This window comes from Osmia bicornis, chromosome 4, assembly GCF_907164935.1.
Source record: "Osmia bicornis bicornis chromosome 4, iOsmBic2.1, whole genome shotgun sequence".
In the NCBI taxonomy this organism is placed as follows: domain Eukaryota; kingdom Metazoa; phylum Arthropoda; class Insecta; order Hymenoptera; family Megachilidae; genus Osmia; species Osmia bicornis.
Window position 1 is genome coordinate 7,841,236 of NC_060219.1, and position 27,751 is coordinate 7,868,986.

A 27,751-nucleotide genomic window follows, 5' to 3' on the forward strand; every position below is an offset into this window, starting at 1 on the left:
ATGTTTGCGTGCAGCGGTATGAAGGTGTAGAATAACGATAATAATAGTTTCAATGTTATCATTAATTTTGTCTTAGTACCCTTATTTATTTTGGTTTAACTGGCGAATAATTTTTCTAAAATCTGTTTAATTCAAAAATTCTACAAATTAAGTGTTGTAACTGGAAACTATAAAATTCTGAATTATGAGTTGTAATGCTCCATTTTGGGCTGAATATCAGGGGATAAATTTAATTTTCAAGTAACACGATTATTTTTCTGAATCCTTGATAGCTGCTCGCACCTAGTAAATTAATTAAAACAGTATCAAAGCGGTTATAGCGTCCGTTCGAATTAATTAATTTAACGTTTAGTTTAATCCGATAATTTACGCGTGTTCGCGCGATGCGATTCTAATTTAATATTGACGACACTTTGCGAGGCGAGCGTTTAATTGCCTCGGAAATGCGCGGCCGCTGTTAACGTATAATCGAGGCGGTCACTGAATCTTCGACCGATCGTGTATTGTTCGATTTTCGTTGTACATAATAACGCTCCTCGAAGCGTACCGACCATGCTGCTCAGGTCTAACGGACATTATTAATAACGCCGAGTAACCAGTGGTTAGTTTATTAACGTTACTGTTCTCAGCCGAACCACCAGTTTTCGTCCATTTACTTCATGCCTGTTTGCTTATTAACGCAAACACAGTATAGAGAGTCGCACAAGTATTGCGACAAGGGAAACTATCGACGCCTTCTTTTTACAAAATTAGTCAATGTTTTTAGATACTTCTAGCCTGTTTCACCGTTGTGGACATAAATGTTTCAGAAAAGCAGAGGTGTGTTCGGCTCGACTTGACCCGAGTATCGAGTACTTGAAATTTTCGAGTTCTCGCACACCTTTACAGAAAATTAATTCCTTGTCTTTTCAATTATAACGACACGTCTATGGACTATGCCGTATTTAATTTTCTGTAACACAATTACTTTTGTGTAAAACATTTAACTCGAGCTTTAATATAATATTACGTCTTAACGACCAATTCGCAATTATCCTGCACACAGCGGACGGTTTTCACAGTTGAAGTGCTCTGCCACTAAAGGGTTAATTGGATTTAATCTTCAATCGAGGCTTCATTTTGATGAAGTTTGCTGGTAACTTCTCGCGTTAGAAGAGATGAATTTCTTGCCCCCGTTTAAAGGATTCTGAAGGTATGTAAATCTTCTGATTCAAAAACGCCTGCAGCAAACATTTCAACTTCAAACGAAAGTACATAGAGGAAGCATAGAGTTACTATTTCTTTCGCTGAAATTACCGATCGCTTTGCATTCCTATCGAGTATTATTCTTACATTCCTTCATTCCCTTTCTGTCCGTTCATTTCTATCAAAATTTATTTTCATTCGAGGCTACATACCGCGCGTATATTGAAGTTTTGTTTCGTTTCTGTCCGTTATTCTGGAACCCATTCGACGATCTGTTGTTGTCAGAATTTTAATAAAAATCTTCATTCACGTGTCGCGTTTTCTCCGTTTTATTGTTCGACCAAACTTTCTGTTGCACCGCATGCAATTAAACCGTCATCGCTGTTCCAACGTCGTTCCAAACTTTTTTGATTAAAAAAGAGTTTTTGGTCCTCACTTTGTTCGTTCGGCTTTTTGCCCTTGTTTAGGGTACAACGGCATTCTCAAACATCTGTCCAATTCCCGATTAGAGAACCACTTGTTAGTATTTTTAATTAATATTTTGTCAGCTGAACAGACAACATTTTCCTCCAGTCATTATTTTTTCTCTCTTTTCTTGCAACCCCTTGACGCTTACACCGGTGACATGAAATGTCCAATCTGTGCAAGCTCATGACAGTCTTGGAAACAGTCGATACATTTGTTACTTGATGGTTTTCTTAAAAGGGTATTCTTATTTTTATGTTTAGATATGTTTGAAATATTAATTAGAATTTTCATAAAAAATTCACAAAATTATAGCTATTGGCTTAAGGCTGTTAAAATAAAAAAGAAAAATGGAAACTAAAGCCTCATGAACTGCTATAAATAAAAAAAGTGTGTTACTATATCGAAAGAATGTAAATTTGAGGTGGACGTTTCGTTTGCATAGCACTGTAGAGGTACACATGCGGGCCGGCTTGGTATACCAGATTATAGATCAGCGACCTCTTGAAGAAGCAGCCAGAGAGAGCCGATAAATCGCATTATTGTCCTCATCTTGGTGTACTTTGCTACGCAAAAAGCTCTTACACCGCTATGCTTACACGGTCTAACGATTCTAACTGAAGTAGCCATCTAATGTTACGTAGAACGATATAATTCCACAGTGTTTCGATAATGGGTTTGTTTTAATAGGTTCCCTCGGTATTTTTATTCGAGATACAAATAGGTATTTAACGTATTCTTTTACGATTGTAGACACATTTTTCATGAAATAAGTTTTTTCTTTATTTGATAATTGGGTAGTGGTAGATATTAAGGTGTCTCGCTGCTAATAGCAGTAGCGCAATTAAGAGGGGTCAGGAAGATTAATTAACCCTTTTATTAAGAATTTAAATTAGAAATATTTTCGAAAATTTCAGAAAATGAATATAATGCTTAATACTGTGATATCGTAAAATTAAACAGAATTGTTTTTAATGAAATTTTCACGCGTCGAAATGCGAGCAAAATTTTGTTTCATAAAGTATCTTCAGTTTGGAATGAATTTATACTCGTTCGTTGGCGTAATTACATATACCCGTGAAATGAGACATTTAATATCCTTTCGACATAGCGCAGCAAATCAAACTGTTTGTCTGATCGATAACGTAAATATCATGATTATAGCTTTAATCAGTGATATCTGTACCGTAACGCGTTCAATATTTATCACCTACCCGCAACGGAAATGAAGCAACAACTTCGATACAAATTCGCGCGGCCAACAGTGCATCAATATCTTTACCGCAATCCAATATCAATCGTCAGACTTCTAAACTTTCCGGTTGAGGTTGTCAGTGCAAATTCCATACAGCTGAATAACATATATTCCCTGTATACAAGGGTGATTCACGAAAAAGGAACATTGAAACATCTTTAAAACTTTATTTTGAGAAATTGTATGATATCGAAGGTATCATAACATAGTAATAATTCATTCTTTTATAAATGGAGGACAAAGGTGGACTAGCACTTAATTTTTTTTTCGGCAGATTAGTGAGAGCCTTCTTGTATAATACGTGCCCTAATTTTAATTAATTAGGCCAGGCATGGCCAAAGTCCTCTCGGCAAGCGACACAACGGTCCCGGCTATTATTACTCTGCCTTTCCACCATTAATTAGCCCCTAGCGCTACAAATGTGAATTGTGCAGTAATTCGATGCGATCGATGACAAGAGAAAATAACATAAAAAAGTAGTAGGTAGTAGAAAACCTTCTCTTACGGTTTAGTAGAGTAAGAAAATAGGGAGGGTAGAGAATTGGGCCCTAAATTCCTACTAGGCAATTACCCCTAATTCTCGATGGCCAATTCGCCCGTGCTGATGAATCATCAAAGATTTCATAATGACATTTATTATTTTACGTGAACACAATTTTCCTCGTTTATATTACATCAAAAGTTTGCATTATTCCAATATCCAAATAATTCCATGAAAGTAATAAAACTGGAAATTTCATCGAGATTCCAGTGCAAACAATATGTTGCATCAAAATATAATCAACTTTTCCCTTTGTAATCCCAAACGTTCCATCCAATTATGAAAATATCATACGTGGAAGTTATATAGGACATTATGATCGTCCCTCCACTGCTCGTCTCTAATTAATACCAGCTAACATTATATCCCAGTAATTTATAGCAGAATAGCTCTTTCGCTGTAAAGTAAGCTACGCACACGGGATATCGTGTGCTTTTCGCGGATATCGTTCTGTTGAAGTTTCAATCGAACTCGTTTCTTTGATACTTGTTCTCAATATCCATTTCCCGTGTTCAAACATGTTTCGTACGGTGCGTTTACATTTTTAAACAAGTTTGTTAATATCGCGGCTCGTTCTACCTCGAATTTCAAATGAACGTTGACAAAATACACACGCAGTTATATCTTGTTAGCTTTAGCAGTACACTGTTTGTAATTTTCATAACGACTACAGTAATCAATTAGTAGCTCTGTAAATTGAAAGAGCGTATTTTTTTTCCACTTGAATCAATTAAAAACTGAACCAAACCCCCTTATCAGTAGGATGGTCGAAAAGTACAAAGGCGATCCATCCTACCGAAATAATATCCCGCTTGAATGTCGTGTTTTAAAAGCATCTCGGTAACTGGTTTATGGGGACTGATGATTGCAGTTCGTCTGTCGGACCGCATTGATATCGATGAAAACGTTGAAATACGACTTCCAGTTTCTCGCTGGGGCCAGAAGAAAAGAACGAACGAGAAACGAGGATTTTTATTGCTGAAAAAGCCACGACGGGACGACCACTTGATGTTCCCGGCAGAGACGCGAGCTTCCATTTTCTTCCTTTTTCCTCATCCGCCATTGAATATTTTCTGTATGTGCACGCGAAAGAGACAGCCACGGTCAGCGAAGCGAAAATCTATGGAAAAAAAAGAGGGTCGTGCGTGTGTCGCTGGTGAAAAGCGTTAGGGAAAAACTAGCGAGAAACACGTCGATACGGTCGAATGGTATCATCTAATTAGATCGATCCTCGTCGATCGTGTACCTTTGCATTCGGTTAACGAGGAACCCGTCAATGGCTAGACAGACGAACACTAATTAATTCCCTATGACCCGGTGTCAGTTTCACGTATCCGGTCTCACACGTTCGCCGTTTGCCGAAGTGCGTTCGAAACGCGTTTGTGAAACTTTTAGATAGGCAGAGCAGATGAATTTGACGCCTTCCGTACTTTTACGATGGAAAGGTAATTTTATCGGGGGAAAGTTTCTAAGTACGGGGATCACACATAGGGTGCGATATAGGTAAAGTTTTCTGAATAATGCCATGGTGAAAAGGAACAGCCGTATCGTTCGATATTAAGGTTTTATGATGGTGCAAATTTCAGTCATATGCGGTGAAACTTTTCATGTTTCAATAGATTTTTCTAGGATATTCTTTCTATTTTCTTCTATGATCGATTCGATGGAACGAAGTAGAAAATTTATTAGTAAGGAAATTTCTATTCAAACGGTGACTTGGAATGTTTTTCCTGTATCAAAGATGCGGTTTCAATTTTTACGTTGACGCATCTTCCTTTCTCGAACAGGTTTCGAACGGTGAAAGTTGACCTCTGGAAAACTTTCTACGCACGACGAGGATGGAGCTTTGAGAGATTGTACAGTATCGAGCATGGTGGGCTTCTCCAGGGACAATAGCTATATCCGGGGTTCTTGGCCTTCCGCTAAGGCTTCTCTTTCTCCGAGCTTTATTTTCCTTCTAAAATTAGGATTTTCAGAAATTTTCCTCTCCTTATATACTTGATATTATCTTCAATATACTTTTACTCTTTCTGGTGCTTGTAATTATAAGTTTTTGGTAACAAGATAAATGATGCACTGTAATGCTTCATTCCAACGAAACAGAACTCCTCGTATCGAGCACACTACGCATTCTTGCCAGTCATCAACCTTTCGAAACTATTCGGCCTTTAATGAACCGTTATTCATGCCTATGAAGCGTTTTTTTGTTCAGATTCATCGCGTGTTCCGAATTCTTTTTTACCTTCTAAACACACACCGTACCTATGACTTTCTAATTTTGCAACAGTACCCACTTTAACCCTTTGAAGACGAAGCACTTTTAAACAAGACACTGTACACACATGAAATATCTTTATTTGTACTAAATTAATTACATTGCGTACATTGTAAATTTCTAATATTTTATTTAGAAGGTATTAATCAAAGGTAAATATGAAGTTTTAAGTCTAGGCTCTGAATGTTCAAAATCATTCCGCATTTGTTTCCTTCTTTCGCGTAGATAACACGCATGATCTCGCTTTTCAATCAAACTGATCGATTTAACACAGCATTCAAAGCATTCTTGACGCAACGACTTACCAGCTGTGAAGATTACACGATCGGCTATCAAAGAGAGCAACCGAGCAAGAAATTATTTCACAATATTCGATAGTAAAACGTTCAAAGGCCTTTCACTGAACAAGATCTATGGTAACAGGAGGAGAAGGAAATGTGATACTTTAACAAAGTCTGTATAAATTGTTCAATAAAAATACCAAGAGGAATCATCAGGTGTCAGGAATCTGATACTTTCGATGAAATTGTTGAAATTTTACATTAAATATTATCGATTCGTTAATATACTTCGATAATTTATGTATAATTAATGACATCAACTCTAGTACATAACTAATCTAGTGTTAAAGTGAAAAAAATTCATTGGACGAGGTAATTTTTTACTGTACCAATTTCTCATTCCCTGCGGTATTCACACGTTGAATAATACGTTTCCACGTGCGGACAGAAAGCTACAAATCAGCACGGCTACAGTCATTGTTTCGACGAAGGTGCAACGATTAAGAAAGATAACGTCTCCCAGGGATATTCATTAATCACCCGGGTAACCAGATGAAAAAGTGATTTCGTTATGTTCGCCAGCCGAGCGTGACTTATATCCAAGTGGTAGATTTTTCACGGGAAATGTAACAGGAAGAATCGTTGACAAAGGAAGAATCTACCCGGGATAAGTTCAGTCGTCTGCCAAGACATGACCACGCTCCTAACTATGTCCCGGAATATTCGCACACGATCGGAAGACACTGGACGTTCGCGATTCTCACGACAGAACTCCATTTTTATTCGACTATTTCTCTTCCTGTTCGCTGTGAAATGCTTTTGTCGAAGAAACATCGAATTCTCGTTGAATAATTTTGAAAGATTTTGCAAATATCGGGAGATTATTATTCAATTTATTATTTTAAGCAGATAAAATTACTAACAAAATTATTATAATAATATACTTCACGATTCAAAGTACTTTAATTTCCAGAACTATTTTTTTTCGAATTGCATTAAATTCGTTTGATTCTGTTAATTTTATTCGGAATTTTTCAACGAAATGTTTCACTATTTTCTGTATTTATTTTCGACGAAACAGAAGTGAAATTTGAGTAGCGGCAGAAGACTCATTAAAAAGTTTAAGAAAAAATTTTCATTTCGCCGGTAAAATCAATAGTTGTTTCATCGAGGTAATACGCATGCTTATGAGAACAATAATGAAAACTCAATGAATTTTCATTGTTCTACGCGATTTCTTTCGTATCGTTGCAAATATTATTCGCTCTGAATGGTAATGACTTTGATTGTAATTTAGGAGCAGGAAGTAGTCCGACGTGTTTTCTCTTTCACACGAGTAACAGGTGTAAACGATGACCTGAATTACATTCGTTTTCATCGGAAGATTAGAATTATATATTTCCAAGAAAGCTAGAATATATGAACTTCGTCAAAGACAACAAATTTAACCCCGCAATGCTGATGTAAATAACGATGCGATTAAAATTCCGAAAGTGAAAAGAAAGCAAATTTCAGAAGATGTAAGAGGATGAGTTGACCCAAAAAGGCGAACATACACGCTGTGAAAGTTGGTACAGGAGAAGATTCGACGTTGCTCGTTTAATGGCTGTTCGCTGACCGATATAAAACGTGCTTTGAATATCCGGTTAAATCTCAATTTGAAAAAAGGAAACAGTGTAATTTTATCAACTTCTCAAAATTTCAAAATCAACCTCCATCAGTAGAATAATAAGGTTTCATAAAATTTCTTCTATTTTCGAACGAAACTAAGCAACGGATACTTGAAATACAATAACATGATACATGCATACATAATTCAAGCAAACAACAGCGTATTGTTTGAGATGCTTAAGTAGATTGAACAGCGTGTGTCAGACGCTTGGTCTTTGTTGCATTGTATCATCTACTTAAGCACACAATGTTCTTGTTTGTTTGGGTTACAATGAATGTAATCACAGTTAGAGATTGCCCTGATGCTCGTTCCTGCTCTAGAAATTCTACACCGTCACTTGTTCTTCGTTATCACTAGAGACAATAAGAAAAGTACGGATCCATCTTATCGAGGTGCACGTAAACTAATCTGTCTGTAATTAAAAAGTGCCTAATGTTATGAGTTCGAAGGTCAATTTTGATGGTTACAGAAGAAATGGCAATGGATAAAAAGAGGTTGATTAAAGAAACGAGAATGAAAACTTGGTAATTCGATCGAGTTAGCGGGGAACACGTGTTCTTGGTGTGGGAAATGCGGAGAAACACGAGCACTTGACCGCGTCGGAAGTAGCCGATTGTTCGAACTAGGAATGCCAAATGGTTTCCCAAACTTTCCGTTGGAATTTCAAACGTGTTCGGTACACGTCCAATTCCCTCTGACATCCGGTACACGGAGCTCAGCCATCGACGTTATCGATAACGGATGAGAAGCTTGGCCAACACCGCAAACTCCATTACTATGGTTAGCCCAGCTAAAATTAACTGGCGAAATTAGCGATCCAAATAGATCCGCATTCCCGCGGGCCACCGCACAAATTTCAAAGCTTGCCTTCTCTCAAGAATTACGCCCGATCGATATGATACTTGGTCATTTCCATAAGTCCCGCACCATCCCGAGCGGGACTCTAATTTTCGGCTGTTCATTAACGCGATCGTTCGATGCTTAACACGTTCACTTCGTAGCATCGCTATCCGATGATCGATGCCAATCTGCCTTTAATAGATAAGTGAATTCGATAATTCTACACAATTGAAAACTTTGATGCAATTGAAAATAATTGAAAAATTTAAGGTATTTATAACAACTTTGGAAAAATATTTACAGAATTAGGAATTGTTAAATCATTGATAGCGAGCTTATGAATCAGATTCTTCATTTCTATAGTTTTTCACACTTTTGCTTTCTAATAAAAATTTAATTCTGCAAATTCTTCATCAATTTTCAATATTTTGCTGTGATTGCTTAAATAGTTTTAATCAATTTTCTTTCAAAATTCAGGCCAAGTCTTCAATTTATTTCCTTAAATCAAGATAAAACTTCCATCGATTCAAAAACAGAAGTCTCCCAAAAATCATTTCACTGAGAATTTTCAATATATCGTTCACGAATTTACTCCCAGATCGTCTGAATTCAGTATCGTTTGAAAACAGTATCGTTCGCAAAATATCGGTCGGAAGTTTCGGCAAGACGTTTTAAAGACGTGACCGCTCGCTGTCGCCGCGAATAAAATATCTAAACCTTTTCCAAGACATTTCAAACATACCTCGAGTTGGAAATTCTGGCAATCGAGCAGTCCCCCATGTCGTCCCCCGCTCGATGGCGAATCACCTCCGGTTAAATTCTTGAAACTCTTCGTTCGAATTGTCAGAGACGGGGTGAAGAGTAAATCGATCATGACGCGCGTCGAAAACGTTGCCGAATTCTCATCGAACTGTATCGAGGTCGCAGAAGTGTGTCAACGACGAGCAAGTCACCGTCTGTCGCGTTCGCTCGACAGTCACTGACGAGACGATAAAATCTTTGACGTGATGAACACGTGGACGGAATAGGAAAATTTCGATGCTTTCGACGAAACGAGATGAGAGGATTCTCTGTCCTCTACTTACCTTGGATTATCGCGACTTTGAGCGTTCACCAGTATCGTTGGAAGCGGATTTTACTTTTTACGATTGTTTTGCAAGCTAGCTCATTGCTCGCTGACAATCAGAGACGAGGGAGTTTCGTGTTTTATCTCGAGTAATAAAAGCTTGAATCCTTTTTAATCGTCCGCGTACGACGGGGTGATGCTTCTTTAATCCTGTTAATCATCAAACACGCCGTGCTTATCACGTCTCCTGTCCTTCTCGAGTTTCTGATATGTAACGCGATGATACCTTTCGGCGAACAATCTCATAGGAATACATACCATAGTGTTTCCCTTAACCCAGAACTCGTCCGCGAACAGGGCTACCAGTTTAGTTATCTCCGGCATTCAAACTGGCTGAAGCTCGCGTTACGTGCGCTCGTGCTTTCGAGCTTTCCTGTCGAAACTACGCGCGTTTAACCGAGTACCGGTGCCCAATGGAAACGAGCCGCCATTAAGCTCGGCCCATTTGCCGTTTAAGCGTTCGTGAGATCAGCCTTTCGCGACCATTCTCTCGTATATCCCTGTTTCACTTTCGGAATACAAGTAATATCGATCCACGCGTTGCTGCAAAGTCAACCATTAACGATGGTCATCGTAGTTACTCGCGTGATCGCGGTATTGGATTCTCTTTAGCAATGCCCTGTAATATTGTCTGCAGGGAACTGCTCTTCTTTCGAGTGCTCAGATAATAACACTAATTTTCATGTAGCCTTATCGAAAGATTACTATAGTTTGATTAGAAAACATTGATTTTTCGGATGAATTGTGATCACTCCTAATTTAGTAGTTTTATTAACTGCGCAAATTAATTCGGTATATTTAGTATTGCTATTTTAAATTTGAATATTTTCCCGCACTTCTGTGGACTTGAAAAGTGGCGTGGGAATTAAGAAACGATAATGATTATTTCAATAATTAGAATTACCATGACTATTTAAAAAGAAATCTTCAATTTAAGGAAAAAAAGGCACCGAATTAATTAATAGTTTAAGAGTGTCACTCAATATTGCACCAATGGTACCTACTATTTTATAAAAATGAAAAAATTCTCATTAACTTTTATTGAACACTATGTTTTCCCAAGTTCGGTAAATTGTAAAACGATCTTCTTGGTAAAATGATTTTTTTTGTCTCGATAAACTACATAAGGAAACAAGGTAACGAGCGATAAAGAAAACAATGAAAATCGAACGAGAAATATTTGAGCGTAGCTTCGAACTACATACATACTGTTTGTTGTTTCAAAATATTTGCCAAAGCTGTAGTGATAAAATCAGGTTGTTCGAATTTCACGTCGGAGGGTAACCCGTATGTTGCGGTTTCGATAGATTTTTCAAATTTCACGGCCAATGCTCGATATTCACAATAAATAGAACAAATCGGTCTATTTGCGTTTTCGTTACTATCAATATCGGGACCACGGGACAACAGTGGGTCCGCAGTAAATCGAACGGTACACGGTAGATATACATTCGTATAACAACGACGACGTGACGGCAATACAAAATTTTCCTTTGGCGTGAGAGTTTGCTTCCCGATGCACCCCTCGCTGCCTGCCGAGATTTCAAGACGAGACGAGCAATGGCCTGTGAACCATTATTATTTGCCTAATACTGTCCCTTGCTTTTTTAACGATAGGAAAATATACAATAGTGTCTTCTCCGATTTGTGAAATGAAGTAGACACACGAATGTTATAATTTAAAGAACTAAAAGATAATATTCTTCGATATTGGCAGTTTAGCATGTTGAGTGGTGGAGAGGTAGGACTGAATTAAAATTTATTTATTCTAAATAAAATTAAATAACACTTAATCTCAATGAAAAGGGGCAAAGGTAAAAAAATTTTCATTCTCCCCTTAGTTAGACTTTGTGTATAGGTCGGCATTTTGCATAAATTCAGGTAATCGAATAATTGAAAGAAAGAAAAAGTTAAAAATATAAAAATATCAGATTTAGAATATCTAATTCAGATTTTCTTCAAACGATTTGCAACGTTCGTTGTAATTAAACAATTAATTTCCTCTGATCCCATATCATCACCAGGAAACTCAGAAATTTTCAAGTTGCACTGACGGATTAAATGAACCGGTTCCATGTTTGTTTCTCGATCGTTCGTTTAATTCGCGCCCTGGCACCGGCGTGTAATCCACGAGCCGAGTTATGTAGATCCCGGGCTTATCGCTCCAGGATTTCCATTCTGTCTCATTATTAATTTCCATGCGTTAAGCAGCCAAGCTTGGGATTAGTTGGTAGCGTCGTTACACAAGCCGACGAAACTGCACCATTTCTATGGGGTTCCATTGATTTCACGACGTAATTATTCCTGCAGGAATGTTGCATCCTGTGTCGTCGACCTGTGATAACTTTTCGCATTCTACGACATGACAATAAACTAAAAATTCGTGAATAATTTGTTGATGTTACCCAATTTTATTTTTTATAGTTAGTATCTAAATATTAACAGACAGATCGAAGTTGTTAATTTATTCAATTCTATTTCGTCATAGAGTCACATCGGCGTTTAACTTTACACTCGTAAAGTACATTCCACTTTCGGCTATGGTGTTTCTTCGTATGCTACAAATTTAAGGAACGGAAGAAACCTTGACAAACCCTCGTTCTACTATTTCTTCCAAACGTAACGTCCCATTTGAAGCTCGACCGAGCACATTGTTACGCGTGTACCAGGATGAACGAGCGTCCCCGCTAGTGCCCGTAACTCTTGTTCACAGGGATGAGCTTATTACCGGGGGAACGTTATATACTCTGTGAAAATAAAGCTTCCGTTTAAGTTAACGTCGCTTTTCCGCGTATTTTCGGGAGTTTGTCAACAATAGAAAAGACAAAGCGTCGAGTGGTCAGCGTTTAGTCATAAGCTTCCCATATGTCAGCGTCGAGTTGTAAGCATTCTATATTGTCAGCGTCGAGTTGCAAGGATTCCATATTGTCAACGTCGAATCGTCAGCGCCGAGTTGCAAGCATTCCATTTGTCAGTGCCAAGTTGTCAGCGCGGAGTCGCAAGCATTCCATACGTCAGAATCAAATAGTTGACGTTAAGTCGTCAGCGTCGAATCGTCGGCATCGAGTCATCATCGTCGTGACGTTAGTAGGAGAAATGTAGAGGCAGCAGGAGGGAAAAACTTTCTCGCTCGTCACAGTGGGCATTCGCTTTCCCGGCTTCGATTTAGCGCTATCGACCTCGATATGCTCTTCCCGGAGGATTGTCCGTGGATCACGGAGCAGCGCGACGCCGGCGTTCCTTGTTCCATCGACTTTGAAAGTTTCAAAAGGCCGGATCTCCCACAAATCACATAATTTGTATGCATGAAGTCGGAATGTAGACGCGTTACGATAGCACGATCGCAGTCATGGCTCGTCGAGATTTCTGTGAGCTCTAGACGCAAATTTGGTCCAAGTCCCCTATGGTGCCGTGGTCGTGTAACGAATGTGGACACGGAGGGTTCTATGATTCTTCTTCTACCTCGACGTTCTACCAGAATATCGTACCTCAAAGATGCGCGGTTGTTTCTTTTTTAGTGGTGAGGTACCATATTCCGAATCGCAAGTTGAAGGACCGTAAATCTACGCTGCTTTTGAACTTTCATTTTATTCATTCAGTTTGTAGGTAGTAAAATGATCATTGTTAACGATCTAGATTTGACATCTTCAAAAATAACATCTCGAAGGAAATTAATATAAACAAAAAATAATTTTATGAAAAAATTCTATAAGAATTCTCCGAATACCTTAGCGGAAAACATTTCAACGGAAAAGTGAAAAACTTTAATCTGGCCCTTTTTCCCGACCTTACGTTCCATTTTAAATTACTCAGCCAGAATTAAGGAGTTTCATTTTTCCCGTTTCCGCAAATATTTTACGGACGTTCCTTTCATAGCCACGAGCCACGTTCCCGTATAAATTATAACTTCTTCTCGCGCCTCTCGAAAGAAGACATCGCTTTACTCTTTCCCTCTGTAATCGTACGTATTTATGCCCGTTGAAATCGCGTTTCAAACGACGCGACCCGCACGATCGGTTCGCGATGTAAATTGATTCTCGAGTAAACCGAATTTTCGAGAATTATGGAAAAAGTTGGGAGCATTGTAATTGCAGTGGTCTAGCAAATTTATCCACGACACCGGAGAAAGTTCATACACTGGTGACGAGAGAAATGGGAAAAAGGATCGATCGCTGGATACCTGGTGCACGATGTTGGAAAATTTTGCAAGCTACGTTTGAATTTAACCCAGGATCCCGCGAAATCCTTACAATTCGACGTGTAATTAAAAACGATCTACGCTTGGAAGGGGAGGGAAATAAAAGAATGATACTCCTGATAATTGGAAAACGTGTGTTAATGGAATAACCACCGTTAAATCTAATATTTGATGAAAAAAGAAAGTTCCTTTTCACGGAAACGTAAAACTTCAATCTTCTTCTTTATCGTCATATTTAATTCTCGAATATGGAAGCTCGTTAATTTCATCAGATACGTTTAAAGTCTCCGAATGTTAGCTTCGTCGTATTGATCAGTCAAAGTGTTCGCAAGTAATAATTAATAATTTTCATGAAACGACAGACAAATAGATATGTCCGTTCGCAAAAAGGGCGGTTAGGGTTGTAAGAAGGGTGCTGGCAGAGTTGCACCGAACCGTATGCAAGAAGAGACGTATTGCGATGCTCCAATCCGCTTGACTGCGGCTGTGACACGAGCGACGAAAGAAGAAAGTAGGACGATGAGCAGCGTGAAGGAGAGAAGGGTGAAAGGAGAGGTACGGGCATCGAAAAGGGAGTAAGGGATGGGGACAGATGCATCAGAACGGTATTTGTTGCGCACAAGGGTGAACAACGCAAGAAGAGCGGAAATGTGTAAAAAGATTAAACAAAAGCTTCAGCATCGAGTGCTAACGAGGTGAGAAAGGTTTAGACAAAGAGGGTTACTTTCGAAGAATGAGGGTTGAAAGAGTTGAACGGAGCTGAAAAACGGAACACCGCTGCAAGGGAATGAGTAAATAAAACGAGACAGGTAAAGGGAAATTAATTGCGAGGTTGGTAGCTGAAAGGATTGTCAACGGAGAGAAACGCCAACATAGTTTGTTTTTTTCTCGGACGTCTTAGATATGCAGAAGTCGTTGCAAAATGAAGGCTGAAATTTTTTTAAAAAGAATTAAAAGAAAGCTTGAGTGCTCTTGTAGATTAAAGTTTATTCCACCATACTCTTCTTTTACAAAATGAATCGGAAACGAAGTTTATTATTTTTTAATGTAATGATACTTTCATATTTGAAAGACTCCTATATTTTCATTTGTAGTCAGGAAATTGCTTGCTGCTTTCTTTATTCCGAAAACCCTTCTGTCCTCATTTTCATCATTTTGTAATTTATTTAGAGAACGATCACCATCGTTATTCCGCCCTTAAATCGATCGGCGCGTATAATCCTCTCTCTGCTACCAAATAATGTAGCGCTGCTTTGAATAATACCGTCATTATGCGGTAATACCGTAATTGCTCTACATCGTGTGAAACGATGAGTCCAGGTGTCAAATAGTACAAATCCATTTCCAGACGATTTTGAGGTTTCGCCATAGCTTTTATCATTTCATTGTTCTCCATGTTCAATATTGAAAGTCGAATTTTTTCCATTAATTTCAACGATCTCTCTGTTGCAGGTAACACGAGAGGAAATAACACTTTGGTTTCTATCTACCCACTCCAATGTCCGTCGAAGGGACCTTCGAAAAATCGAAGACGAGTCACCTGATTGGAGAAAAGAACGCGGATCGGCATTTCGAGGACAGAAAGAACCGGAATGGAAGAAGCGTCTCGGTGACGAAGCCACGACTGGTCGCGACGGTGGACAAGGTAGGAAGGTCGACGCTGGAGAACCGGAGCGCGGAACAGACAGGAGGAGGAAGAAGGAAGGTGGTTACGGCTGCGTGGGTGACGGAGAAAGGACGAGGCTTGGAGGTAAGGTGGAACAGGTGAAAACGAGACGGAGGGGAAAAAAGGAAAGCTACGAAGACAACAGAACTGTGCGAGTAGGAGAAAGAGAGATTGAGAGTGGAGAGAGATAGGAAGGGATGATGAAAAAAGAGGCCGAGGCAGAGACCTACATATTCCGCGGGGCCAATGAGACGGCGCAATGTGGTGGCACGGTGTTTCTCGTCCTTTTCCAACGAGTTTACCCGATCATGGAACGAAGTACAGCGCAGCCGAGCTGAGGGGAGGGAAGCGATGGTAGCTGGTCGGAGCAGAGCGGTAGACCAACTCAGTTGCTCACGAGCATTCGCCAGAGAACGTACGAACGAAACATGTCTGTCCGTTTCTTGAACAACGCGGGTGTCGTGCTCGCGACGTGTACGGTGTTTCTGGTGTTCGCTAACATTCTTGTTCACGCCGATGCCGAACAAACGCAGTCGACCTTCAACGTGGAGAAGCTGTACGTACCGGAGGTGTGCGACGCCAAGTCGAAGATCGGTGACCAGCTAACTATGCACTACACCGGCACGTTGCAGGATGGCACCAAATTCGATTCAAGGTCAGTGGAGTTTTAATTAACCAGACGTACCTGTGATAAAAGGATGCGCATACCGCGCGTGTCCCTCCGTGTGACTTCCTGCTTGTCGGATCTCTTGTCAGGTTTCGAGTACACGTGTCACTGGACCGCGGCGTACACTCCGTCCCATAAGTCATGGGACAACTAAACATTTTAATTTTCGAATAAATTTGGAGCATTAAATGTTTATTGTTTCTTTCACATGTCGTATTGCACGCGAAATATTTCTATGTTTACATATGATAACGATTCAACGAGTTTGATTAAAATATTTGAACTCTATTTTGGAAAATATTTCTGAATATATTTGAAGTTATCCTGGAATCGGTAAATAATTATTTTATTTCAAATTGAGGGTATTTAACTTAAATTAATAAATGTCCCATGACTTATGAACAAAATAGTATGTTTTAAAATCATGCTGCAAGTGACACTTCTTCACGCGTTTTTCATCGAATATTTCAACAGCTCTTTGTGTCACACGTACTTACTAAAGTAGGCTTTAACTTTGAAAGACTCGTTTGGGAGCAATGACGTGTACCATACTCAGATGCTGGGTTATCTGACTGCCTACACGTAGGCTGATATGATGCTAGCAATTATGAAATCGCTCGCCCGATTAATTTAAAGTGATCGTTATTATTCACTGCGTTGTTTCGTGTCGGATAGAATGTCTTCTTTCCGGTTGATTACATCTCAACTTGATTTATCGAGTGACATATGTTGATAGAAGAAATTAATGCGTTTAAAATCTAGAATGCTAGCGGTGATCGATACCATAAAAATCATGTTAATATGATTACTCTTGCGCGGGATATCAAGGGAGGACTTAATGTGTTGAATACTGCAGTAAAGGAACACGCGAAGGAAACTTTCAATTTGCTACCTCGCATTATTAGTTATAGTTTTTCCTTTTATTTTTAATAATTATTTGATTAGATAAAATTTGAGGAGCCGTTGATACGTGGCAGTGAACATTATCAAATGAAACAATTGTCTTTTGAATAATTGCAATTATAGCGTGTCTTATTATACACGGCTGTTTTCACTGCGGTATTATCTCCTTGCCTAACGAGAACGAGTCGTGATGCAACTTGCAATTCAAATATGACATACTTGGATCTTAGTTGCAGTAGAACTACATTTTAAAACTTCTAACTATAATTTTGTTATTATTATTCTTTTCAAATTCTAATATAGTAACGTAATTAATCGTTTCCTTAGTCGTATTAGCCAAGATTTCTTTAGCCACTGTATTGAAAATTAATTCCTAACGATAAAGAAGGCCAATGTTCAAGAACGCACTCAATAGCAGAAATACGTCGAATTACATCATGCTCATTCAAGTGGCACGAGAAAAAGAAGCGGATCTCTCGCGTCATTAAAAAGTTGCCTATCGACATAATTGGACTGCTCGTAGTATCGTTTCTGCTTTTTGTCACAAAAGTTGTTTGCATTCGAGAAGGATTGCTTTCTTATATTATTCAGAATACTGATTTCAATAGTATTGACATACAGTGGAATCTTTAAGCCCAATAATAAGAAGCTTAAAGAAATTGAAATTCTTATTAACCCTTTCGCTGTCACGGTGGTCCCATGGGACCGGCGCTTGTCTTTTTATTTGGGCCATGAATTTGTTTAAACTGCGTCACGCGTGACCACCGCTAAGAAAAATGTGCTATTGGCAAGATTGTACCGTTATTTTAATATATTTCGCAGTTCTTTGCCATTATAAAATTTTTAATATGAAATTTGTATTGTGGCAGCGAATTCTAATTTAATTTTGTATTTCATATTATTTTCATTTTCTAAATTTTCCTCTATTTCTTCAGAAATTATTCTTCTAATATATAAAATTCTTTCGTTTCAAAATTATACATTCGAGTGTGTACACAATTTGTATCACAACTTGCACCACAGTAATTGATATTCTCGATAGAATCAATTCACGATTCGTGCGTTCCTTATCTAAAAGCGAATATTACCAAGCACCGATGTCACGTAGAGCAGGCGTTTCGAATAGTTTAAAGTAGGAACACTCGTAAGTCGTAGGCATTCCATGCGACGTGCTTGGGTTTTTGGATCGTTCAAACGGAAAGTTCCTCGAAACCATCGATCTTCCTTCTTAAAATTCTAACTACTCATCACAGATGGTTCGTCCATTTATCTGTACCCAGAAATTAGGAAACCTTGGAGCGATCAAATACATCACCATCATTAGAATTTAACCCCTTGGCTACTATGTCACTTATATTCGGGTGACACCTGAATTTTGACGCTCATTTTATGAAAGATAATATTACTTAAAATTAACAAATGAACACTCTATCCTGTAGGTTTTTCGTAGAAAATCTCTGTGTTATTTTTTCTCATAACACAACGTCTTGCCTCGACATAAGAAAGTTTAATTACTTGCCAAAGCATGTTCCATGGATTCCGTTACGACAATGTGGAACACGCGTGTTTCCGTTCCTTAGAATAGAGTTCTGACTCATTATCGGTCCCGAGAAATCTTTCCAACGAAGTAACTCATGCGATTCGAATGTTTGGCGATTTACTTACGTTATTTGATGTCGTTTGCAGAAATAATTGCTCCTTGATTTTAATGGAAAATGTAATTTGTTGATCGATGTATGTAGTTATCTTTTCAGATGAACGATGCTTACGATAAAGAGCATTTTAAATAGAAATTTTTCATTCGAAATAGGCAAACGAAATTGATTCTGTTTGGCTAGAGAAACCGATAACCGCCCTATTTCACCGCGAAACTGATAACCGTCTCTCTATTCGCCGTTAAATATATTCGTGTGTAAACAAGGACTGTTATCGCGAGTTCTTGCGACCTTCATTCCTGACAGATTAAATAATCGCACTTTCTTCTCCACGCCGATGGCACCAGGATTATCACACGACTGTTTGTGTCAGCGAAATATCACGCTATTAATAACCAGAGGCAAGCTTAGCAGACTGTGAACGAAGAATTTAGATTTGTCATTCAGTTGGAGAGCTATGGATCACGGGGTGTTATAATGGGCTTGATTGTTTGTCAAGTAATTATTCATATTATGATATTGCAAAGGAAATACATTGTTCCTTCTAAGATACTTAATGGAAGTTAGATTTTCTTTTTCAAGCACCGATAAAATGTAGTTATTTATTTCTTGGAATTTTTAAAATTGTTTACAATATATTTTTTATTTTTTCTTATATTACTTTGTGGAAATATCGGGTCGGGTATCCTAAACTTTGGGTTCTCCCACAACTCTATTATATTTTAAAAGAATAATTAAAATTGTCTTTTATCATTATTTGATAAATTTTTCATTGAAATAAGTTTACCAGGGACGATACATCCTGTCTAACAGGAAAAGATATGTTTTCAAACGCTGCTGTACCACGGATTATGCAACCCACGGAACCGTGTATCATTCAAGTTCGATATTATAATATAAGCAGGATAAGCGACGAAAAGTCCTTTGTGGCCGCAATATCGCGCGAAATTGTATCGCGTTCGGATAAACGTCGTCCCGCTCGTGTTTTCATAATCATTTGGAAATCATCGCTCGTTAAAAGTTTCCCGGAACGTTCCGCTTTATACTTGCCTTTCACAGAGTTTCCCTCTCCCTTTCTTTCCTCCTGTTTATCAGTATTTCGAAGCTGCTCTACTCCGTGTCGCTTTGATGGTCACATTAATTAAAATGTAAAAAATTGCACGCGTCGAGCAGACGAATCTACCTTTGTACTCGCGAATTCTTTTACCTGTGTGGATCGCGTTTGAATGCGTTTTCGCACGCATCATATCCGGTGAAACGAAGTGTAACTTCCTCCACTGTCTGTCGTCATTTCGAACACGGCAAAGGGATCTTAACCGTTAACCTGTTGCCTAACTATTTGTTTCGATCGATTCTCTGTATTGTACGTATGTCTATAAGGTGTTCAAAAAACGAGTATACAGCGTCATTTTTATATGAGTTGAATCAAGAATTTAGTGTTGTTTCATTTTTGCTTCCGTTTCATTCTTTTTAGTTAAACCTTCCAGCGATGTTGTTAGGGAACGATAATGACAGCCGACTGAGGTAACCGTTTTGCCTCGTCCAAATCGTTTCCTGTAGCCGTTATTGGTGCCGTTAATCGAGAAGCGGACATGCTGCGACGGGAAAAGTTAATGCCACGTTTGGGGGTCACGAAAGAGGCGATGAACCATGTATCAGACGTGTCAGTTCCATTTACAGAGACAAATAACATAGAATTTTTTTTATTTTTTTATTAATGTATTAATTTACAATCTGTCGTAAAGTGACAATAAGTAAATTTGTTAAATTATTACAATATCTCTTACATACAAAAGGGATGCTCTTGAATAAAATAAGGATCTGATAAGTTTTAAACTAGTGTAAGGTTTATATCAATGTTTTAGAGATAGTTTCTTTAAGTATATTTGTAACTAGGTGATTTGGATCATGCGTAAGTCTATTCTTATATCTATTGAGAAATGTTATTATCTCTTCTTTGATCGTTGGTATTTGTAGGTCATATCTGATCAGTTTGTTAGGAACAAACCAGGGAGCTTTTGTTATACTTCTAAGTACTTTAGATTGAAATCTTTCGATTATTTCTATATTAGAGCTAGATGCGGATCCCCACAGCTGAATTCCGTATGCCCAAACAGGTTTGAGAATACTTTTATAGATGAGTATGTCTTATTTTTAACAATGGAAAATAAAACATAGAATTAGAATTTTTATTTTAATTAAAATAGCCTACATGCGAGATGTATGAAAATTTTCGTAAGTGAACTGTTAGATTTTATGATGACTCTTCGATAAATACTCGAAATTGAACGTATTAAATAAGGGTGAAAAGGAAATAGTGCTCCAAAACGATGTTTAGTCCACGATAAAATAACATTGCTGAAATTAAAGTGCACGGAATCAATTTGCCCCATTTTGAATAACGGTAAAAAGTAACTTAACCCTTTTCAGAATTCATGGTACCGAGGAAACATTCGCATGTTCCAAGCACGAATTTGAATTTCATTTGTCCCTATAAAACATCAGCTGCCACGTTGAACATTTCGCTTACATGGCGCACATGTGTGGAACCGTGGACTCGTGCGAGTTATTTTCTGCCTTGTTAATTCTCTAATTACACGCGGCGATTAAGTTTCTCATTTCGGAGCAACGTTTGCTGAACGAAACTCCAGGTAACACGGTAGTTTCGCGTGGTCAACAAACCTGGAGAAAATACGAGTGAATGAGGAACTGGACGGAGGCGGACAGCAAGCGTACTCGAGCGTATTCGCGACGTTAGAAAAGTGGATAGAAAACGTATCGTGCAAATTTTTCGATTTAGTTGAGAAAAACAGATAGAAATTTCTTTTTAGAATTAAGATTACATTTTCAGGAGCGTATATGTATACGCTACCCGCAGCGTTAGGGGTTAAAAGAGAAGATTGTCCCTTCGGGAATTTACCGTAGCCTGGTACGTCGGTAATGGTGTACTTTTTTACCGAACACAGCTTCGGTATCGCGAGTTTATAGAAGTTTTTCTGCTCCATTTTACTGCTCGAACTATCTTCCTTAAGAAGACCGTTCTTTTCAAAGATGCGCTCAATTCCTACGCTTCCACTTTGCAGCGTGGGTGGAAAGCGAGTCAACGACGAGTTGGCGCGATGATTAAAAGCGTCGCGAGACTTTCATCTCGAATGCGAGTCGTTCGTCGATTGCCACTCGTCCCATTTCCTCTGTAATGTCCCCGTGTATCTCGCGTCTTGGCATTATTCGTGGTTGCATCGAGTACCTGTTTATTGTTCTATACTCGCATGTTCCTTTACTTTCATCCGCTGTTGGTAGATGGTTTTATCCATGGGCGAAAACCTTGACTTTGTCGTGTTAGATACTCATTTGTTGATTTTTTATCTACCAACACTGATAGCTAATATCACGTATTTTCAACATTCATTGATAAGATTGCAATAATCAATACAGAAGATAATCCAGTGTTCTCTCTACCATTTCATACGTGTACACTTAAGTGCGAAGATCTGAAGTGTTAATTAAATTACGTAATTGCTTTTTTAAAATATATTTTAACACGTTGAACGCCACAGTGAAATTTGTTGTTGGTTGTATTGAAGCTTTAATTATTAAAAATAGGAATAGTTACTTTTCAAATTTCAAATTTTAAGCTTTCCAGTTACTATTTTACGTTATTTGTACAATAGCAAAATTATTTAAAATAATGTTTTTCAGTTATTTTCTTTTAATTATTCTGGGATTTGTAATTTGCGCTGCCGGTCACCGGTGACCCCTTAATGATCTTATGGTCCTATGATGTCTGATGCTGTTAAAAACTCAGGGATGTGCGGGTATTCGAAAATTCAGGTCGGAAATTTTTTTCGAGATGTCGCTCCATCAGACCCGACCCGACACTTGGATGTCCAGTCACCTCTATGTAGTATCTTCGTCCAAGTGGAATAGTTCCGAGTTTGACCGGATAACATAAGCCCACCTTAATTCACTCGCTCACGAGCCGTGTTCCCGGTTGAACGTAAAATTTTTCGGCTCAAACGTACTCATGGCATAGCGAACCGTCGTTCGGCACGGTTTTTGTCCCGCGAATATTCCGCTCCATGTCGACGCTTTAATGTACTCTTTCCATCCGTTGTTTCACCCTCGCCAGCTCGGCACGCTTGCTCACCCGTTCGTTTATCTCGGCTCCACTTCCTCCCGTTCGCGTATTTCTCTCGAGGCGTGTCGCGTCGCGCATCGAGCCAAGCCAGAGATGTAGGTACATACATTTCTGAAGGTGTTCTAAATCGACGCGTTGAATGCGACCCGTGAATGTCGTTGACACCAATGGAAATCACGGTAGGTACGCGGTGGATCGGTCGTTGAAAAAAAGAAAAGAAAGAAAACACTGCGGAATCCGCGACGCGGATTGCTCGAGTGTTGTTCAGACTAGAAGACGCTTGCCTCGTTGGTATTCTTCCTCTTTGCTTCGTGATCCCCGTAAATGATGTCCAGCTGCAATGATATTCAGTGAACCGCAAAATAAATTTGTACCCTCTCAATTAATTACTAGGGTGTTGGAAATTTTTCTGACAATAAAACTATCAAGAAACGTTTCTTCGAGTTCTTGCAAAAAGGACATTAGAACTCTTTGAATTTGACTGTTTCGATTCCACAAACGTTCCCGTATTCTTTGTCCCCCTTCGTTTCCTTATTGTCGCGTTCTCCTTCTTTTTATTTTCTTATCTTCTCGAAGGAATATCGGGTTAGAGGTCTGGTTTATCGGGGCTACGTCTGCGTCAGTTTGTAACACACAGTCGTTCGTTTTCCAGTTTCCTCGGGTTCTTTCTATTTTACCGGGCGAACGGGTGTGTACGTTGAACGCATATATGATGCTCGTCTTCGGGAATGTTCACGATTATGCAAAACGTTGTCAGATTGCCGTACGTACGTACCTAATTCGCAATGCGCCGTTAACTATCGATGAAGATTGTGTTCGTGATTCGAATTGCTGAGGCAATTTTAACGAGATTTTTATTCAACCGGTTTTGAAGCTCTGAAGATTGGAAAAATATTGTATTAGAAATTTAATGTGTACAGTATTAGATTCTAAAGCTTTTGAGAATTACTCATAAGCAAAGTTGCATATTTACAACATTTTACTGTGCTCTTCATTATCACAAATTTCTTTTTTTATTACCTATTTATTTTGCAAAAATATTTCTAGTCCTTATTATAATTACACTATTATAAGTAAATAATTACTTTAATCAATGATCGGCATATACTTTTATTTATAATAGAAGGAGATGTAATAAGTTAAATACTCTTTGAATGTAGAAAATATTTTCCAAGATTTTACGTGAATTTCGTTCATAATTCGATAATAAGCAGAATGAAAAGGAGATCTGATAACGATTGTTGCGGTCCACGTTAACCCGATTGCGCACCGAGATGTATAATTGCGTCTAGCTTATTTGATCGCATTTACTGCACATTTATAGGATCTTGCATGCACGGCTGCGAGCGTGTACACGGTTAATATTAACAGATTTTACTGCACGAGTGGTTTTCAGCCTGATTTCGCATCATGGACGAAATTGAGGCACGTACACTCTAACGAGATCCAACCTGCAGGAAGTAGCGAGAGTTTGTTTGTCGAGATTACTTCGTGTAAGATGCGCTTTTTTGTTTTCTTTGCATTTTATTTGTCGCTGATTAAATCTCGACCTAGATTGCAGCCTGCTACGCGAAGATGAGTTCAACGGAACTCACTTTCGCCTTTTAGTTCTAGCTTGTTTCGAGCGCATCAGTCACGATTTCCTAGTTTTTTTTTTTTAATTTTAGTAATTATTCCTCAATAATTTTATTATATATTCTATTCGATAGAAATATCCTGCCGAGTCAAGCGGGGAGTAACGGGTATTCGAAATTTTCTGATTCACCCGCACCTTTGCTAATTATTCTTGCAATTATTCCCTTACGGATCTAGATCGATCGATGCTTATACTGCACAGGTTACGTACACATTTACCCAATCGATTATTTCGTCGCGTTTCATGGATACATAGAGACAAGGCTGGGCTTAACATTGTCTACCAAGTGAGAACCGTGTAGGGAAGCGGTGCATAACGAAGGAATCGGAGCGGATATTAACGGGAATCCGAAGCTTATTCAATTATACAACCCGCGTTATATCTGATTTTATCCTGCACGGTTATTGATGCGATTCGACAGATTAGATTCGATTTCTATCGAAGGGAAACGTTCAACCGATGCCCGACTATGTTTCATCCTGGATAACTCGTTCTTGTAATTGACAGATCGTGAATCATAGAAATTCGGTTGTATGATCGATGAAAATTGACTCCCGTTTGGAAATGGGTCGTATCAATTTTGCATAGTCGCTACACTGGGTTGATCGAGTTGGCCGGTTGTTAGCGATGTCGCTTGTTTAGGGAGCCTTAACGAGGGGTCGCTATGGGAGACACAAAATTGACGAACCATGCTCTGAGTAACCGTCGAAGGAACGCTGTAAGACTGTGACTAGTGTTGGAACTGAACGTAACTGAATTTTTCAGAAGGTTGCACACGGAGTTTCACACTCAAAATTTATGGCTCTCGATAATGTTATCAGCACTCTGATTAATTTCACCAATCTATATTCAAATAAAACTCGATTAGACGTAGACGTACACGTATCATCCATTAGACGATAATTGTCAAAAAATTTCGTTGTATTTAGTAATTTCCATTTGAAAACTCTGATCTTACGATTAGTTCTTATTCCTATATACACTTTATGGTTTCCGCACATCTGAGAAAACAGATCAGCGCGCAAGAATAAACATCGATGTTACTTTGTCGAGTCTCTTTTTCATTTTCTTGTTATCGTGTAATTAATCATTTTCTTATATACGTCACGTTACAGGTGTTTTCTTACATATTGCCGCGTAATGACGAAAGTTTCGCAAACGACACTGTGAGTTCGTACAAAAAATTGTTGGTTCTTTGTTAGTAGTTCAATCGAGCTTCGAGTATTCATTACAAGTCCCATGAAAACATCGAAGTCAATTAAATTGATAGAAAAGCAACGGGGTGAAGGTAGCCGAACGAACGCTTCTCTTAGCACTTTGATGTCTTCTAAAAGCGTGCATGAACCCGAAAATATCGGGTTCAGTCGGGTCGGGTATCCGAGATTTTATTAATTAACGCCCACTTCTAATCGCTGCGCGTTTCATGGAATCTATAACTTTTGTAAATTTACAACTCACCCGTATCGTATGCTTGCCTCTCTGGTATCTGTACTGGTGCGTTGGATATTTTACGCGAAACCGGATGTGCTCGTGGAGCATGCAATTGAGAGACAGCCAAGCCAGACGTAGGGAGCAGACGTATCCCGCATTAATTTAGCCGACGCCACTGTTACATATTTCCTGTATTTAGCTAAAACACGCCTCCGCATACTTCCGGAGACTTCAACTTTCTCGGAAAGACTGGGAGCCGGTCGCAATTATTAGCAGTACCGCGGAACAGGAGTGTATGGTACAAAGGTATGCGCGTGCATAAATGAAATTCATAACTTAAATAAACCGTCTGAATTAACAGAATCGAGTCCACACTCGCAGTATCATTTATACAGAGCTCAAACTTTCCTTCCATCAGTGTGGTCGTATTTTTAACGTTTCTGAAGTGACAACGGTATCGCTTTTAATGTTATCAGTACATTTTATTATCGTCATCAGACGTTTATTCTTTTGGTTCCAATTTCTCTTATCTTCTGAACTCTGAACGCGATACAAGTCAAATGAAATGTAAGTTTGCAGTGATTAAATGTGAACGTCGAATAAGTAAATTTGAATTAATAATATTATAGTTGATACAATTAAATATTAAGTATGAAAACTGAATGTTTGTATCCTTAATTAATTATTGCTGGAATTTACCATACTACAATAGCTTTTATTAGATTAACTGGTTCATTTAATAGAAACGTAAATGCACAAAACATTGCATTGAATATTATACGATAATAATTCAATTAATAGTAATAAATACCAGGGGATGCAAGCGTACTATAAAATTCATTACGTTGCAATCGATTTCACAGTGAATATGTTAAAAGAGAAAATATTTTCAAATTAAATTAAACATTCAAGCTTTCAGTTTTGTATTTTCCTCAACTGTATGGGAAAAATAAACTGGCAAAGTGTTTACATAGACCGCCAAAATCGATATCTCGATCGAGGAGTAGCACGCTACAGGGAACTGTTATTGCAAGTGATTTATGCTTGGAAAGTAGATTCAGTTGGATACACTTTCCAGCATGCAAAGTTATAGTTTACCCCTATTTTTCTCTTCTAACCAAGCTTTTAACTAATAAAACGATCTTACGAAAATCGTCTATTCTTACATTCCACTGAAAATGCAGGTTGCTGATTAAATTAAGAATCATTTATTCTCATTAAGACATTCAAGTCAAAAATCATTTTGAAACTGTAATTTCATAAATCCCTCATTCTTCTCCGTACGTTCTCTCCATTCTTTAAATCCGGCAAACTCTACTACATAAAAAAAAGAAAAAATTATTTATCAACTTTCACCATGATGGAAAAACTTCACCGTCTCGTGTGGCAATAAAAGCTCCTCGACCATCGTTTTCCCCCGATCGCATTAGAAAATCGATGCACGTAACCCCGTTCCCATTCACGAGATCAATTATTCGCGCGCGAGCAAGTTGGTCTAAGGGAAGGGACGGAGCCCCATAATTTTCCCATGTTTGTTCTAACCGCGAAGCAACAGCGTGTTCGAAAGGGTCGCATGCTCGCGCGGGCTGAACTGTTTAGCGTGCAGACCACGAGTCCCTCAGTCGATTACCTTGAAAGTTCATTCGTGAAGTCGGGTGCTGGGTCGAAGGACCGATAACGAGGAGGCAAGGTACGATAACGTTATCGTTCTCGGCGAACCTTCATCGTCGTCGTCGATGGCGCGGACTAGCCGCACGATGTGTGTTCACAGAGTGCACAACCGTTATCTCATTGCGCACGCTATCCTGACTGAAGCC

At 38.7% G+C, this 27,751-nt stretch overlaps 2 protein-coding genes across 3 annotated transcripts in view; one reads left to right on the top strand and one right to left on the bottom strand.

Annotated features, from left to right (window-relative positions):
• LOC114873996 (protein NDRG3) overlaps positions 1-9,358 on the bottom strand; it is a 77,792-nt gene extending 68,434 nt beyond the window's left edge. The window contains exon 1 of the mRNA XM_046285535.1: positions 9,257-9,358. Within this exon, the coding sequence (XP_046141491.1) occupies positions 9,257-9,294 (38 nt within the window). The 5' untranslated portion in view covers positions 9,295-9,358. The remainder of the gene's footprint in view (positions 1-9,256) is intronic.
• Positions 1-27,751, top strand: part of LOC114873998 (FK506-binding protein 2) — a 161,487-nt gene that overhangs the window by 70,246 nt on the left and 63,490 nt on the right. For both annotated transcript variants that reach the window (XM_029182848.2, XM_029182849.2), the window contains exon 3: positions 15,291-16,159. In XM_029182848.2, coding sequence (XP_029038681.1) covers positions 15,933-16,159 — 227 coding nt within the window. In that variant the 5' untranslated portion in view covers positions 15,291-15,932. The remainder of the gene's footprint in view (positions 1-15,290; positions 16,160-27,751) is intronic.